The 16,272-nt window shown below is 34.5% G+C and overlaps 6 protein-coding genes across 6 annotated transcripts; 3 read left to right on the forward strand and 3 right to left on the reverse strand.

The window, feature by feature from the left end:
* Window positions 1-123: 123 nt before the first annotated feature.
* On the forward strand, window positions 124-2,683 carry LOC135835411 (histone acetyltransferase KAT5-like). Its single transcript, XM_065349650.1, has 9 exons — window positions 124-363; window positions 460-517; window positions 599-667; window positions 880-1,166; window positions 1,235-1,390; window positions 1,471-1,554; window positions 1,646-1,970; window positions 2,041-2,203; window positions 2,280-2,683. Exons 1-9 carry the CDS (start codon window positions 316-318, stop codon window positions 2,494-2,496), a joined length of 1,407 nt encoding a protein of 468 aa, XP_065205722.1. The 5' UTR covers window positions 124-315; the 3' UTR covers window positions 2,497-2,683.
* A 40-nt stretch (window positions 2,684-2,723) lies between these two features.
* On the reverse strand, window positions 2,724-4,899 carry AsnRS-m (asparagine--tRNA ligase, mitochondrial). The gene is made up of 4 exons (XM_065349648.1): window positions 4,571-4,899; window positions 3,919-4,490; window positions 3,111-3,576; window positions 2,724-3,024 (listed from the first exon to the last, which is right to left on the reverse strand). Exons 1-4 carry the CDS (start codon window positions 4,688-4,690, stop codon window positions 2,755-2,757), a joined length of 1,428 nt encoding a protein of 475 aa, XP_065205720.1. The 5' UTR covers window positions 4,691-4,899; the 3' UTR covers window positions 2,724-2,754.
* Window positions 4,900-5,340: 441 nt separating this feature from the next.
* Window positions 5,341-9,140, forward strand: PRAS40 (Proline-rich Akt substrate 40 kDa). The gene is made up of 8 exons (XM_065349655.1): window positions 5,341-5,743; window positions 6,276-6,446; window positions 6,551-6,671; window positions 7,140-7,305; window positions 7,407-7,575; window positions 7,672-7,822; window positions 8,646-8,803; window positions 8,883-9,140. The coding sequence occupies exons 1-8, from the start codon at window positions 5,630-5,632 to the stop codon at window positions 8,994-8,996; spliced, it is 1,164 nt and encodes a 387-aa protein (XP_065205727.1). The 5' UTR covers window positions 5,341-5,629; the 3' UTR covers window positions 8,997-9,140.
* Window positions 9,141-9,168: 28 nt separating this feature from the next.
* On the reverse strand, window positions 9,169-11,017 carry eIF3m (eukaryotic translation initiation factor 3 subunit m). Its single transcript, XM_065349656.1, has 7 exons — window positions 10,798-11,017; window positions 10,542-10,721; window positions 10,366-10,463; window positions 10,074-10,292; window positions 9,728-9,993; window positions 9,513-9,656; window positions 9,169-9,442 (listed from the first exon to the last, which is right to left on the reverse strand). The coding sequence occupies exons 1-7, from the start codon at window positions 10,828-10,830 to the stop codon at window positions 9,255-9,257; spliced, it is 1,128 nt and encodes a 375-aa protein (XP_065205728.1). The 5' UTR covers window positions 10,831-11,017; the 3' UTR covers window positions 9,169-9,254.
* A 315-nt stretch (window positions 11,018-11,332) lies between these two features.
* LOC135835406 (ribonucleoside-diphosphate reductase large subunit-like) lies at window positions 11,333-15,019 on the forward strand. Its single transcript, XM_065349644.1, has 14 exons — window positions 11,333-11,539; window positions 11,613-11,701; window positions 11,768-11,945; window positions 12,023-12,183; window positions 12,261-12,463; window positions 12,529-12,754; window positions 12,819-13,060; window positions 13,136-13,337; window positions 13,425-13,577; window positions 13,647-13,868; window positions 13,934-14,146; window positions 14,219-14,314; window positions 14,382-14,570; window positions 14,652-15,019. The coding sequence occupies exons 1-14, from the start codon at window positions 11,482-11,484 to the stop codon at window positions 14,862-14,864; spliced, it is 2,445 nt and encodes an 814-aa protein (XP_065205716.1). The 5' UTR covers window positions 11,333-11,481; the 3' UTR covers window positions 14,865-15,019.
* Window positions 15,007-16,048, reverse strand: mRpS18A (mitochondrial ribosomal protein S18A). Its single transcript, XM_065349658.1, has 4 exons — window positions 15,813-16,048; window positions 15,609-15,748; window positions 15,374-15,497; window positions 15,007-15,300 (listed from the first exon to the last, which is right to left on the reverse strand). Exons 1-4 carry the CDS (start codon window positions 15,916-15,918, stop codon window positions 15,047-15,049), a joined length of 624 nt encoding a protein of 207 aa, XP_065205730.1. The 5' UTR covers window positions 15,919-16,048; the 3' UTR covers window positions 15,007-15,046.
* Between the last annotated feature and the right edge of the window lie 224 nt (window positions 16,049-16,272).

The following is a 16,272-nucleotide window of genomic DNA, read 5'->3' on the forward strand; positions in this document are numbered from 1 at the left end:
AGCGAAATATTTTGAAATTTTTTTGGCTTTTGGAGAATTCCCTACGATTTTTCACAAGTTCGTAATTTTTCACCCGGCGGGCGGAGTAATTTTGGTACTCTGGCGGGGTCCGAAGCCTTGCGCCATTTCATATCAAACTGATAAAAAGGTGTAATTTTTCGAAAAATTAATTATTTGCGATAATTTCAACTGTTATTGAGTTCTAATTACTATGTCGATCGTTACGATAACACCATTGGATCGTTCTATGTTGTAAAGAAGTTTTCAAACGACATCCGCCTCCGTACAAGCGCCTTCGAACCGCCGCTGCCGGTGATGAAGATGAACGAAGAAATGGATTTTCCAGACATTTACGACTCTGCGGTAATTATTTTGATATTGAAATTCAGTAGTTATACATTTAAAATGAAAATATTTCATAAAACCAAGCTCATCTTTCGAGATTTTACATTTTTTCAGACCTCTTTAGTTGAGGGATGTCGCCTGCCGGTAAAGATGAAATACACTGATGACTGGCGTAAGTTTTAAATTTTTTGATTTTTTTCCATCTCTTATACGAATTGTATTGTTCTAATGCTTTTATATTGGATTATTACAGCTTTGGCGGAGATTGTCAGTATCAGGGAACATGTTGGGATTAGGATGTTTTATGTACATTATATTGATTGTAAGTAATATTGGTATATTGGCTGTCTTTTGTATCTTATTACTTTGATTCCGTTATCAATTATTTTCACCCTTTTGTATCCAAATTACAACCTTTTATTCTTCTACCTTTTCATGAAAAAACATTTTTTTTTTGTTTTGCTGAATCAGCAACTTTAGTTGTAGCATTTTTGCTGACTCAGCTAAATCAAAAACCATCATTTTATGATTCAGATAACAAAAGACTCGACGAATGGGTAACCGAAGAACGATTAAACCCGAGAGAAGTGCAATATCCGAGGAAAGATGGAACCACAGCAAGTACTTCAGGCGCCGGCGCTGGTCTCAGTACTCCAAAACGAATTCAAGCCAGTACAAGTGTAGCTTCGAGTCATCCTAGCTCTCCAATTAGCCAAGAAATACCTAACGAGGTACCAATATTAAACCAAGCGGTCCATCAAATCGATCAACAAAAGAAAATCGTTCGACGTAAAAAATTAGCTTTCAATCCGGAAGTGGAGGTGAATAATATTTATCTGGTTAATCGATAACATGAAATCCTTACCTACCTATTATCATTTGCGTTCAGGAGTCGATAGAACCTTCTTCGGCGGTTAGTGGGCCCAGACAAACCGGTTCAATGGCTGTTCATAATGACGATATAATAACTAGAATGAAAAATATAGAAATGATCGTATTAGGAAAACATCGAATTAGACCGTGGTATTTTTCACCTTATCCGCAGGTATATTAATTTTCTGCAGTTGAACGAACGAACGAATGAATGGAAAATATTCTTGTTTCTAATTTTTTGAATTATTTCAGTCTTTCACCAAGTTACCGTGCATTTTCATTTGCGAATTTTGTCTAAAAACAAGACGAAGCGAAACAGCTCTGTTTAATCATAGGGTAAGGTTTCATCTCATATCATTCTAATTTACGAATGGAGCATCTAATCGTTTTACTCAAAATTACACGTTGTTTTTTTAATAAATTGCAGAGAAAATGTACGTTGAGGCATCCTCCGGGCAATGAGATTTATCGTAAAGATACGATATCATTTTTCGAAATTGATGGCCGAAAGAACAAAATGTACGCTCAAAATTTATGCTTATTAGCAAAATTGTTCTTGGATCACAAAACATTGTACTATGACACCGACCCATTCATGTTTTACGTAATGACTGAATACGATGATGTGGGATTTCATATAGTGGGCTATTTTTCCAAAGAAAAAGAATCCACCGAAGATTATAATGTGGCTTGTATTCTTACGATGCCACCGTATCAAAGGAAAGGATACGGAAGGCTTCTAATTGAATTCAGTGAGTATTACCTCCAGGTTATCATTTCACTCCGAAGGGAATCGGTATTAATTTTTTTTTCAACTTGAAGGTTACGAGTTGACGAAATTTGAAGGGAAGACTGGATCTCCAGAAAAGCCTTTATCCGATTTGGGACTTCTATCATATCGTAGTTACTGGTCGCAGACCATTTTAGATATTTTGGTCACGGTTAAACCTACTGAAGACAACGAAAAACCTCAAATTACTATAAAGTACGTTAAATAGTTGAATTATTAGTGTAATTATAACCCGTTTGCAAAGTATTAATTTACTGGTGAACATTTTCAGCGAAATTTGCGAACTGACCAGTATTAAAAAAGAAGACGTTGTTTCAACGCTACAGAATTTAAATCTAATTAATTATTACAAAGGACAATACATAATATCTATCAATAGGGAAACCGTAGCTAATCATATCGCTTCTATGGAGAGAAGGAAGCTTAGAATAGATCCTAATTGTTTACATTGGACACCGAAAGATTGGTCCAAACGTACCAAGTGGTAGTAGATTTTCTCGGCTCGGCTCGATTTTTCACGCCAATGAACTGAATACTTTTTGTGATTTTATTTATTTTTTCGTGCATGAAGCTACGTAATACGATTTTATTTCCAATTTATCGCGCCTAGAGTGATGTATTTAAAAGCATACGCTTAATACGTTTACTTATAATAAGTAGATCTCGTTTTTTAATTTTTCGTTTTTTTATTTCACGAATGAATTTTTCATCTGGAAACAAATTATAAAATTTTATTCTACTAAACATTACAATTTACAATTATGAGGCCATCTTGGAAATGGGATGGCATCTTTGATATTCGGAACACCTAGTAACACTTTGATATATCTTTCAAATCCTAACCCATATCCACCGGTAGGAACATTACCGAATTTTCTTGTATCTAAATACCAATCTAACTTTTCTAGTAATTCGTTCTCGATCAATTTCTGTTTCAATATATCGTATCTGTGTTCTCTTAAACTTCCGCCACATAATTCTCCCACATCAGGGAACAGTAAATCAACAGCATCGACCTGAAAAAACAATCGTCATTCATCACTCAACTATACATGTAGTATTTCACGTAGTATTTTGAATTACTACAATGAGTTTATCTTACATATGACTCATCTTCGGACGTCTTCGTGTAAAATGGTTTCTTATCTTTGGGCCATTTCACAATGAAAACAGGTGCGTCGCAATGTTGCACCAAGAATAATTCGTGTTCCTTGGATAAATGCTTATGTTCGTTTATAGGTTGAGCAAGTTTGTCGCTGTTGGCTCGTAAAATTGAATACGCCTCATCGAAATCCATAACACGATAAGACTTGTTGATAATATCGTACAAGATATCGTTACTCTTTACGTCAATTGATTTTCTATAATTGAGTATCTCTTCTTCGCACGAATCTAACACGTTTTTGGTAACAGTCTTGACGAGCTTTTCTATAATTTGCAAGAGTTGATTCATATCGTCTAAAAAGGCTACTTCTGCTTCGATCATGTAGAATTCAGATAAATGCAAACGTGATTTACTGTTTTCTGCTCGAAACGTTGGCCCGAAATGGTAAACATTGCTCAATGCCCTACAAACAATTGAAATGTCGCTATTATAAGCACGTCTGCGAGAAGAAATTATTTAAATAAACCAGATAACGAGACGATAAATTATAAATAGAAGTTGAAGGTGCTGAAAACACCAGCACTTTTATCACAAAGTTGTAGTTATTTCGAAATCACCAAACATTTTTTCTGAATTAATTGCTTTACGTTGTTCATTATTATGCGAACTTACGTACTTATGTCTGCATTATCTGGATTTTTATCGTTTGCAAAAATTATCGTAATTAGCTGATAAACTTATCGAATGCGAATTACATACTTATATAATGAATTATACATGATAAATTTAAAGGTGAAATTTTTACCTTGCAGCTGTTTCTAAATGCAATTGACTAGAAACGGTGAGATAAACGTTTCGATCGAAGAAAGCCTGCTTCTCGGTTTTATCCACCTTTTTCATATCTCTGATTAAATTCTCATCCTCGGGAACTACTTGGAAAATTTCTCCAGCGCCTTCGCAATCATTCGAAGTCAATATAGGAGCGGTAACGTTGATATAATTCTCCTTTTGAAAATAATTATGTACGGAGTAATTCGCAGCGCTTCTGACTCTCAATGCCGAGGCAAACGAACTCTTACGAAGTCTAAAATGTAGGAATTCTCTCAATTCGTCGTGATCGTATTTCACTTTCGGAGAGAATGGGAATCCATCAGAATAATCACAGTCACCGAGAACTTGAATTGATTCGGGATGTAGTTCGATTTGACCATTTTTATGCAGTTTCAACATTCCAGTTGCTTCGATTGAAGCACCGTTGCTGAGTTTTTCCGGTACTATGTCATTTGGAACTACAACTTGGAGTAGCTTGAATGTCGAACCGTCGTTCAGATCGATGAAAGTACGAGATTTCATCTTTCGGGTTAACTTGACCCATCCCTGAAAAGTAACGCAGAATGTGTTCGGTTATTATTTATAGAACCGTTGAGTAATATATAAGATGCTTCAGTGATATGTACCTTGACAGTAGCATTGATATCAGTCTTTTTATTATCCAAAATATCGGCGATTCTCATCGAATATAATCGACCCCTGCATATCTGCAGAATATTGGCTGAAACACGCAACGCTGACTGCATCGTGATTTAAATCATCTAGGTAGCACGTGATTCTAAAAATAGATCGTACAGCATGTCGAGGATTAAATTATAGAGTAAATTTTCGCAAATTTTCATAAGCCGAAAAAATTGTAAATTTTAAAAGCACGTTGAAGTGATAACAATCGTTCATCGGTGATAAAAATTTATTGCCAATGGAGTCTTTGCTCGAGCTATTTTCAGAAGTATTTTTTCGAATTTCACACCTTTTAATGAAATAATGAGTGCATTTATCTAATGGCCGTTATATTTTATCATCAAAATTACCTTTGACAATAAATTTTAGATCATTTTACTGGAAAAATCTTGGAGAAAAATGACAATAAAACCAGTTTGCAGCATGTCGACTTGTGAACAGCTGTTTGAAACAGTTTAAGCAAAACTACCAACGTTAAAAGTCATACATACGAAATGAATTTGTTCTCCGAAGCGAATAAATCAAATTAAACGATTGTAAATTATTCAAAAAGTAATTAAAAATGGAAATTAAACTCGTGAGTTTTTAAAATGATTAAAAAATCAAAATTTAAAGTATTTTTAAACAAAGAAACTCTTTGTAATATTTTCTCAAGAAGTGCAACATTGATTTTTCAACCCCTCCATGCCCTCCCACAAGATCAGCTGACAAATTTATTTTCCTTTGTTACTTTCATGGATGCATTTGAAGAGAGAAAATTATCCGTATTGCGTTGATTCGATTTCAAGTGCTAACCGCTAAGTTATATTTCTAAAAAATGGAAATTCAGCTATAGTAAACGGTATTTTGAAGTTATAAAATTCGCAGTGTGACGTGGTTGTTAAATTTGAATCGTTTAAGCTCGTGAAATTTTACGCTTACGGTACCGTGTTTCCATACTATATAATTATATTGCCGTTGCAATACCGGTCGGTTTTCAGCCTATTTAATAAGCCAAACTCGCGATGAAGCATTATTGTACATGTTTAAACATTTGCGTCGAGTTAGACAGCTTAGATAGACTACCCGATGAACCATTAACCCTATCGGACGATGAGAAGAGAGACCCCTTTTTTACGGTAAGTAAAACCATTATTAATTCGTACCTTACTTATCCCCTTTTGTCTGATTACATTCGAAGATATCTTTTCCGAAATATGCTTTGTTCATGTCCAACAAAGTGAAAAATGAGTTACTGACTGATTTCGATGGGTAGGATAGTTCCTCTGAAAAATGATATGTCAGCAAGCCGAAAAGTGCGTTGTAAGCGCTCTTACCAATTTCATTTAAACGCCATTGTTTTTCATTTTCGATTCCAAAAGATACTTAATCCGATGTTTCGTTTACGTTTTGTGATTCTCGAGTGCCAAAAACGTTTTCTTCTTCTCGTTGTTGGTTAATTCATTAAAATGCATCTGTATGAAAAACCCTCACAGCTGTGGTGTTACTTTGAAACTTGTCGAATTTCATTATTGCAACGTAACAGCGAAATCTTCGATTTTTGAGTACCTAGGTACCAAAAATGGGAATTTTGAATGAAGCACCTTTCGGAAACAATGTCTTCAATTACTATGTAACTATGTTTAATTGTACTTTTTGCATTCTGTTTAGTTACCATTATTAGTAGTTCGCGAATTAAAGGTTAAACACCAACAACCGATGCTTATACGTTCCAAACGAATTGGCTCGTGGGAAGTCTATAAATGTACGAATTGCTCAACGTTTTCGCACGCTATTGAAAATGATTCCAATACAAGGCTTATGAATAAGACATTATTACAGGTAATATTGATCTCAGTATTCTGTTTCATTCGTAGCACTTGAATTTGTTCAACTGCTGTCTCTAGTATTGCCAACTCAAGCTAATACTCTTTCGATCATTTCAGCTGCCGGATAACGAAGTGCAGAATATCAAAAATTCTGTCGATTATTCCCCAGTATTTCACATCGTCGTGGCCGATACGTCTTTATTCGGTGGTGATCTGTCAGAAACTAGTCAATTAAGTGGTAAATTTGTTAACTTGACAATTTTATTTACTCGAATTATCACTCGAGTGATAATAAGTTCGGTAGCTGTTGTTGTTTTCAAATGTTTCTGACATATGGAATATTTAAAATGTAGTTATCGTAATTTGTTTCTTGTTTAAATCCGGTATACGGAACATTATTCCTTAGACCTTTCACGTTACAGTGGCTTTTGCGACCTTGAATTCGAAAAAGGCTCTTTTTTGTTTAAAAATTAAATCTCGATTTGAAAATTTTATCGCTGTAATTTATCTCGACTTTCGAATCGATTTCTATTAAAATTTTCTAATTAATGAGGAAAAAAAATCAAATAAACTTGCGACTTCGAATGAAAATTTTCAAATGAAAAAAAAGAAGAAATTCAAGGTCGCTAAAAAATTCACATTTAAGTACGTGAAAATGTTTCGAAAATCCTCCGCCTCCGTTGAAATATTAATTTTTCTTGTAAAGGAAACTTCTCAACCAACGTTGTCGAGTTACAAAAACAATTATCCGATTACGTCGACGAGCAGAATAAAATTACCGATGAAAACATACGCACGTACGTGGAGCAACAACAATCGGCGTTGAAAAAATTACTAAAACGAGCTAACGAAGACTTTCAAATATTAACCAAGTTGGTACCTTAATTCGCTGATACGGCGATTTTGTTATTATTTCATAACCTCGAAATATGATCTAGTTGCTAAAACAACGTCATTTTTTGTTCCCTAACAGCGTCATTGAGCAAACCGAGCCGGGAATGAAGAGGAATAACTCGAGTGAGATTAATTCATTCAACAGCAGTGGTTTTGCTTCATCTCAAACATACACGAGCACGTCGCCGATTAATATATCCAGCAAATCTGTGATTGATAATTTCGATCGTTTGACCATCAGTCCTTCGGTGAGATGATCTATTTGATTAAATTTACACGTGGTTGTATAATTAGCTCGATTACGTCGGTGATTTTAATTTCTATTTCGTATCTATAATTTACAGAAAGCGAGTGTGAAAGAATTCAAAGGCTCCTTGATGTCTGGAATTCCGCCATCGTTCGATTCCGAAGGATTATTCCCTTTGGATGGAATGGAAGAACCAAGTGTTCTAGAGGATGAAGAACACTCTGATGAAGATCTTTCGGATACAGATGGTAGGTGTAATTTGAACTATCGAAACTTTGTTTGATGGGTTAATCGTATTAATTAATCGGAAAGTCGATAAACGTGTTTATCAAAATTGCCCTTGCAAGTTATTCAGTTAGTACGAGTGTATTCATTTTCAATTGGGATAGATTTTCGTACAATGTAGTGCTTTGTTTTGCAATAAGCGCACTCGATGTGATAATTAATTTGGCAATTGTTGACATAACAGATCGCTAATCATATTTCAGAAGATTATCGGTCGAATTCGCAATTTATTTTTGTGTTTGGAATATTTCTTCGTGGTTTGCCAAGTGTTTTTATATGAATACTTATTTTGGTCGTGAGCATCACTGCATTTCATAAATGATCCTGTTAATGAGATTTTTTCAATCTTTTTACCATGTCTTTTGATTTTTTTCCAATATAAATTTCCCAGCTGTGGAGCTGTAATCAAATTAAATCTAAAATGGCTCGTAAAAAAATCTTCGTAAAACACTTTTTACATTTTTTTTAAATGTTTAAAAATTCTCTAAAAATCATCTTGAGCAATCCACCTAGACCTAGAATGGTTTCTTCCAAATCGGAGAGTGTCAACTCGTAAGATTCCTTTCTTTCTAAATTATTTTCCATTAGGTACTAGTAATTTAATGAACCTTTTTTCCTAATTAGAATATTGTGTAAATTACGCGTTATAAAATTCAATCTACGCCAAAAAATTGTTTTGGATTATTTAAAGGAATATTTTCAAATCTCGTTTCTATAAATAATTCAAAAACAAAACAACAAAGCGATAAAATGAATACTCGAATAATTTTCCTGTTTTAATTTCAGATTCTGGAAGTAGGGACGAGGGTATACATATTCCACGTCGAAAAAGTTTCGCCATCGCGAAATCTCTACCAATACGAGTTCCGGGGGAATTCGATCCGTCTTTCCGAGATGTTGGCGAAGCAAAAAGGGACAAAAGGAAACCAAATTACCAACAGAAGGTTCGTAATCAAAAGGCTTGATTTGATATGAAAAATTCTGTGCAACTGATTTATTAATTTATTATTGTCATTTCAACAGAGAAACAAAGAACCATTGGATATAGCCGCCAGCATTAAAGCTTTGGCCAACAGCGTACACGGTGATACAATTTTCGGTGATTTACCCCCTCCGAGAATTGGTTCTAGAATCTAATTCATAAGTTACGAAAGTTTTGAGTATTTCTGAATTTTTATTGATTTTTTTCGTGTATTTTAAATTACAGTTCGCAGCTTGATATTTTTTTATATGTTTTATAAAATTGTGTAAAAAGAAATTATATATTTTTTCTGTCTTTGACTCCGGTGTTATCAATTCAACAAGAAGATAACCGAAGATAAATAATATTTATTCAGATAAATAAATTCAATAGAAAACTTCTTAAATAGGTACCGCTGAATGAAATCCGGGTGTTTACTTTTGAGGGCTAACCAACATTTTCATCGATTCATCTATCGAGTTAAGGTTCAATTTCCAAGCTTGCAGGACGTCTCGTAATTGTTGCCATTGAGGCATGCCGAATGTTCTGTGCATAGTACTCGATATATGAACTTTTTTCGCCGTTTGATCCATACGTGCTCGAACTAATTTCGTTTTCAGGGCTGTAAAATACGAATGCAAATTAGGAAATCGTTCATTTGGAGATGATTATACTCAAGTCAGAATACGAACCTTCTATAATGAAAGCTTCGACATCGTTTTCGTTTATACTCAGTTCTTTCTGGATAGTTTCAAAACTAAGTTCATTAGAATTTTCGGCTAACTGCATGAAAGTTAAGAGCCTCATTTTCTTAGTATTTTGATCATGATCCAAACCTAAATAGAGTGTGAATGATTAATTTATGCGATAAAATGCGCGTATCAGTTCGAGCTTTACAACAACTTACCTAAATTATTCACGAATTCTTTGTGTCCTTTGTAGAACTTTGTGTAAACGCTGAGTTTATTCGATACGAATATAGTCAAAAGATCGTGAATAAGTTCGCCTTTCAGAGCTTTGATGGGTTTCAACGATAATAGAGGATCTAATAAGAATGTGTTTGGGTCAGCAAGAGCAGTAACGATGCAACGTTGAGCATCTTCTTTCGCTTGACTGGCATTTTCTTCGGTGTACGTGCTCAATAATTCAATCATTACTTTCGCTGCAACGTCACTGCAAAACATTCACACATCGAAAAGCACGATTAACGAAAATTCGGTGAAAGGCTCAAGTCATGATTTGAGCATAATTACCTGTGTCTACCGGCGACCAATCCCTCGTGTAAAGAACGAAGGAGTCTTTGCATTTGCTCATTTGATAACGGAGCCTTAGCAAACTGCTCTTTTAGTTGTTTAACATCCCTGAATATAGATTTCACCATATCTATTCTCTTGGCAATCAAGATTAAATGATAATAAATATCGTAGCGAATAGGATTACTTTTATCCAACGACTGGAACAGTACCCAAAGCCTGCAAATATAATTCGAATGAGTAATCTGAACTACAAATTGTTGGAGAATCCGAGATAGAATGGGATACTTACACTCGCAAACAAACAGGACCTAGCTTGGGAAGAGCCGTTTTGTAAAGTTTATCAACGAAACTAGCGATCAACCTGTTGGTGTTATCGGAAGGTGGCATCTGCGAAAAATATCAACAAACAGGTGAAAATTAACGCCGAAACAAATCACAGACTTATGTAGTCAAACCTGAACGTACTACAACTAAAATGGAGACAATATCGTTGAGAACAGTTTCGATTTCATTCTCATTTGCCTCCTTGAAACATACATCGCAAACGTTGATAATTTTACGGAGATCATCTTCCAATCCTTTGTTGGATCTTTCTTCTGTGATGTCAGCTCCTAGCTTTTTAAAATACGACTTCAATTCGCCAGCCTGTAAAGTTCAAGCAGAGATATTGAAACGTGAAATAATTCATCAGATTCATGAAAAATGAAGAGTAAAAACTCACTTGATCTTCTAACGTTAAGTCTATAAAAATCATTATTACGGTTTGGGATTCAAGATGGCTGGATACAGATGTGTAAGAATATGATGGAGAATTGGAAAAATATATTTCAAAAGTAAAAAATACAACGATTTATGTGAAAAATAATTGAAAATTTCGAAAAATTTGACAAAAATTTATCGGTTTCAGTGTGTGTTATGTTGTGGCGTGTGAGAGAAATTTTATTGAAGTGCTGATTTAGGATTTTCCAACAGCTGCAATCGTGTTTTTTGTGTTTGCTGTTTTTCGAAGGGTTGTCATTATTCAATTTTGAATAGTTTCAAATTTTCTGAATTTAATTGCTCAATTGTGAATTAAATTAGTTTCATTGTAATTCAGATTAATTAATTCAATCAAAATTGATACGATTTTTTTGATCAACTTGTGCTCTTTTTTGTTTTGAAAAAATCAATAACAAAAACAGCAACGTAGCTTTTGGCAACACCGCTTGATCCAATCACTGTGCATTATTCGGAAGAGAGTTTGCCGGGTTTTTTCTTTTTGCAGTTGTTTCCTCCCATTGAGGCTAGTTGATTAATTCTTTGCTCCATTAAATTTACTTTACTACAGTGATTTAATCTTGATTGCTATCGAGCTTTTACGTTTCTATTCTAGTGATTTGTGTTTTCAAGTATACAATTCTCCATCATGAAAGATATTCAGAAACCTAATCAACCCAAAGGAAGACAATACGTCGTCAAAAGAGGTATAGAAATCTTGACTCAACTTTCAATTACATCATTCACTTGTAACTTGCTTAATGATTGGTATTCTTACAGGCGGTCGAACAGAAGATGTTCATTTTGATAAAATAACATCAAGAATTCAAAAGCTTTGCTATGGATTGAATCAAGAATACGTAGACTCGGTAAGGTTCAATCAAAAGTAGCGCAATGTGTTTTGCAATTAGCCTCATTCTTTACTTTGATTACAGGTCGAAATCGCCATGAAAGTGATCCGAGGTTTATTCCCGGGTGTAACAACAATGGAATTAGATAACCTTGCTGCCGAAACTGCCGCTTCGATGACTACCAGACATCCAGACTACGCTGTGTTAGCTGCTCGTATTGCTGTTTCCAACTTGCATAAAGAGACTAAGAAAATCTTTAGTGGTACGGTTCATTTTATTTCAGTGTAACGTTCAGCTTCGAAGTATGTTCTATGTTTTGATATACCGATATTATTACAGATGTGGTGACTGATCTCTACAATATGTATAATGAAAAAACCAAAAGAAAAAGTCCCATGATCTCCGAGTTTCATTACAATATTATCATGAAAAATGCCGATCGTCTGAATTCTTCGATTATTTACGATCGTGATTTCAGCTATAATTATTTCGGTTTCAAGGTATTAGGTCTAGTCTATTATTGTAATTCTTTGTTACGTTGTGTTCTATGTCTAACTACATTATGTTTCTTTTTCAGACTTTAGAAAAGTCGTATCTACTGAAAATAAATGGAAAAGTTGTTGAACGACCTCAACACATGTTGATGCGAGTTGCCGTTGGAATTCACGGCGAAGATATCGATTCTGCGATTGAAACCTATAACTTATTATCCGAAAGATATTTCACTCACGCTTCTCCTACGCTGTTCAGTGCTGCTACAACAAGACCTCAGTTATCAAGGTATATCATTCTTCGATTTAGTTCAGTGTACTCGTAAACTCAGCCTAACTGATAACATTTTACAGTTGTTTTCTCATCGCTATGGAAGAAGACAGTATTGAAGGTATATTCCATACCCTTACTACGTGTGCTTTGATCTCCAAATCTGCTGGCGGCGTAGGCCTACACATCCATAATATTCGAGCCACCAATAGCTACATCACTGGTACAAACGGAGTCTCAAATGGTCTTGTACCCATGTTACGTGTATTTAATAGCGTAGCCAGATACGTCGATCAAGGAGGCAATAAAGTAATTATTTATTCGGTGAAGTTTTCAAAATTGTATCCTGCTCTAATTGCAAACATGATTCCAGCGTCCTGGAGCATTCGCTGTGTACCTTGAACCGTGGCACGCAGATATATTCGAGTTCTTAGACTTACGTAAAAATACCGGTCACGAAGAAATCAGAGCTAGGGATTTATTTTATGCGTTGTGGATACCCGATGAATTTATGAGACGTGTAGAGAAAGAAGAAAAATGGAGTCTGATGTGTCCTAGTCAATGTCCTGGTCTTCAAGATTGCTGGGGAGAAGAATTCGAAAAGTTGTATAGAAAGTAAGATTAATCGCATTTTTCCATAAATTTCATTCATATTTTGATTTTTTGATAATAATTTTTTGTTTTGTTTAGGTACGAAGATGAGAAACGTTATGTACGTCAAGTTGATGCTAGAAAATTATGGTTCGCGATTTTAGACTCGCAGATTGAAACAGGAACACCTTACATGTTATATAAAGATGCCTGCAATAGGAAATCAAATCACCAAAATTTAGGAACTATTAAAAGTAGTAACTTGTGTACCGAAATTGTCGAATATAGTGCTCCCGATGAGGTAAATATACATACTCGTATGTCACTTTTGAGATGCAATTTTCTTGTCTGCGCAATGAATTAATAAAATTTTTATTTTTGTGAACAGGTAGCTGTGTGTAATCTTGCATCGATTGCTGTAAATATGTTCCTAAGCCACGACCAAAAAACGTACAACTTCGAAAAACTAAAAGAAATTACTAAAACTGTAACGAGAAATTTAAATAAAATCATCGATAACACGTACTACCCCGTTCCTCAAGTAAGTTCATCGGAAATACTATTTCTTCTGGATGTAGATGCTTATTTAACGATTGTTTTTTACATTTAGGCTAGAAAATCAAACTTACGCCACCGTCCTATTGGCATCGGTATCCAAGGTTTAGCTGATTTATTCATCATGATGCGATTGCCTTACGAAAGTGAAACGTCCCAGTTACTTAATCAACAGATATTTGAAACCATCTACTATGGTTCTTTAGAAGCCAGCTGTGAACTTGCCAAAGAAAAAGGTCCTTACGAAACTTACGAAGGATCTCCAGTTAGCAAAGGAGTACGTAGAAAATTTCATCATCGTTGTCTTCCGTAATATATTCTAATTCGGCAGTTTTTCCACAGGTTTTACAATACGACATGTGGAATGTTACCCCGACTAATTTATGGGATTGGGCTGCGTTAAAAGAAAAAATAAAACAATACGGTGTCAGAAATTCTCTTCTACTTGCTCCTATGCCTACTGCTTCCACTGCTCAAATTTTAGGAAATAACGAATCGTTCGAACCGTATACTTCAAACATGTATACTAGGCGAGTGTTATCAGGAGAATTTCAGGTAACGAATACATTTTCCTTCGAAATTTCCATCTTTAAGGATCGAGATTCATTAATTTTTCAATTATTGCAGGTAGTAAATCATCATTTGCTTAAGGATTTAGTTGATCGAAATTTATGGGATGAAAATATGAAAAACGAGTTGATCCTTCATAATGGCTCAGTCCAGGTAAATTTTTTTTCGAACAATTACGTTGCATCCGAAGACAACTGTTGCGAATTATTTTCATTTACAGAATATAAACAGAATCCCAGATGATTTGAAAGAGCTGTATAAAACTGTATGGGAAATAAAACAAAAAAATGTGTTGAAAATGGCAGCCGATCGCGGAGCTTTCATAGATCAATCACAGAGTTTAAATATCCATATGGCAAATCCGAATTATTCGACATTAACTTCGATGCATTTCTACGGCTGGAAATTGGTAAATAAATTTCGTATTCTGTACTTTTTTATCCTCCATATTTCCTTCGATTTTATATCGTTATTATTCTTTTTTTTTCAGGGTTTGAAAACTGGTATGTATTACTTAAGAACGAAACCTGCCGCAGACGCTATTCAATTCACTGTCGATAAGTCGAAAGCTGCCATGTCTTCAGAAATCGGTAAAAAAGAGCAGAATGGAACTGCCACCGATAAAGAATCAGAAGACTATTACCTACGTAAATTAACATGTTCCCTGCAGAACAAAGAAGATTGTTTGATGTGCGGATCGTGATTTTTTTCTACTCGATTTCTCGGTGTATATTTTTGTAGCGCAATTTTTTCCTTCCCACTTTATATTTTCTCATCTTTATTTTTAATTATAATTTTTGACTGTTCTTTAATTTTATTAATAATTTTTATGAATAAAGGGAATATTATTTGAAGAAAGATATTTTTATTTACAAATAATTACAACTAATAAAATGTCAGCTTTTTGGGCTGTAATTCGATCTTATCAACTTTATTCTTCCACGGTTCCGGTTGGAATTTTTCAACATCGATTCCTCTCATTTTATACCATTTCTCTTTAATACCGCTTTCATCCTTGTATAAAGGATCCCAAGACATAATGGTCGATTCTTCAAAATACGTATTGTGTTTTCTCCAATCACGACGTTTCTTGAAGCAGTCTTTTTTACTGTACTTGGGTACTAAAGTTGGCATTAATCCTACAATAAAATTGTTCTCGTATAAAATCTAAACAATAATTTGAATATAAAATTATTCCAGTAGATAAATTACCAGCAATATGTGCCATTGATACCAATTTAGACATCCGAACTTGCTGCATTCTGCATAAACCAGTGATTCGTGCCGGTAACATAAGACCATTACTTCGAACAAACTGGCTAAGGATTAACACATCCTGAAAATCAGAATAACTCGATTGAAACATAGCGGACACAAAATTAAGGCCCTATAGTTGCTATAGATGCCTTAACAAAATGTGAAATGAACATTATGTTGAACTACGTACGGTATGGTTGATGTGCATGTTTAACCGGCAAAGAGGACAAGCGTATTCGTCATGTTCGGTTTTTACTATGTATGGTTCTCTTCCAGACTCTTTCACGACTGCTTCTACTATGGTTCTTTTACCTTCTTTTTTTTCTACGACTGTTGAACATTCGATTAATAGAGAAGTTGTAATGAAAATTGATATTTAAACGTAGATACGTACTTTCTTTAATTCCTAAAGCTGCAGTAGTATGGATTGCATTTCGAGGTAGTCGTTTGATGACATCAACGCTTGGGAATTTATTCACAGTCAATATGTTTCTTAGCATGGTGTAAACTTGTAGTTTCAATCAAGAATTCATTAATTAAAGAATTATTCCATTTAACAGTGTTTTCTTTAGTTTTTCAAAATTGGAATCAGAAAAGTTCGAGATAAGCTGAAAGCTGTGATAAGAATTTGTTTTCGAGAGTAGGTAAAATAAAGAACCTATCTTTTTCTGAAAATGAAGCCAGCTGCCGGAAAGAGAAGAATAATATTTCAATTTTCCTGATTTTTTTTCGCAATTCATGCAATATTTTTCGTATGATTCGGATTATTAATACCACATACGTATTTATTTATTAATTTCTCTGCGTTTCATTACTTCAGCAATGCTATATTCCTGTATAATTGCCATTTTTTG

The sequence above is a fragment of the Planococcus citri genome, chromosome 2, assembly GCF_950023065.1.
Source record: "Planococcus citri chromosome 2, ihPlaCitr1.1, whole genome shotgun sequence".
NCBI lineage: Eukaryota > Metazoa > Arthropoda > Insecta > Hemiptera > Pseudococcidae > Planococcus > Planococcus citri.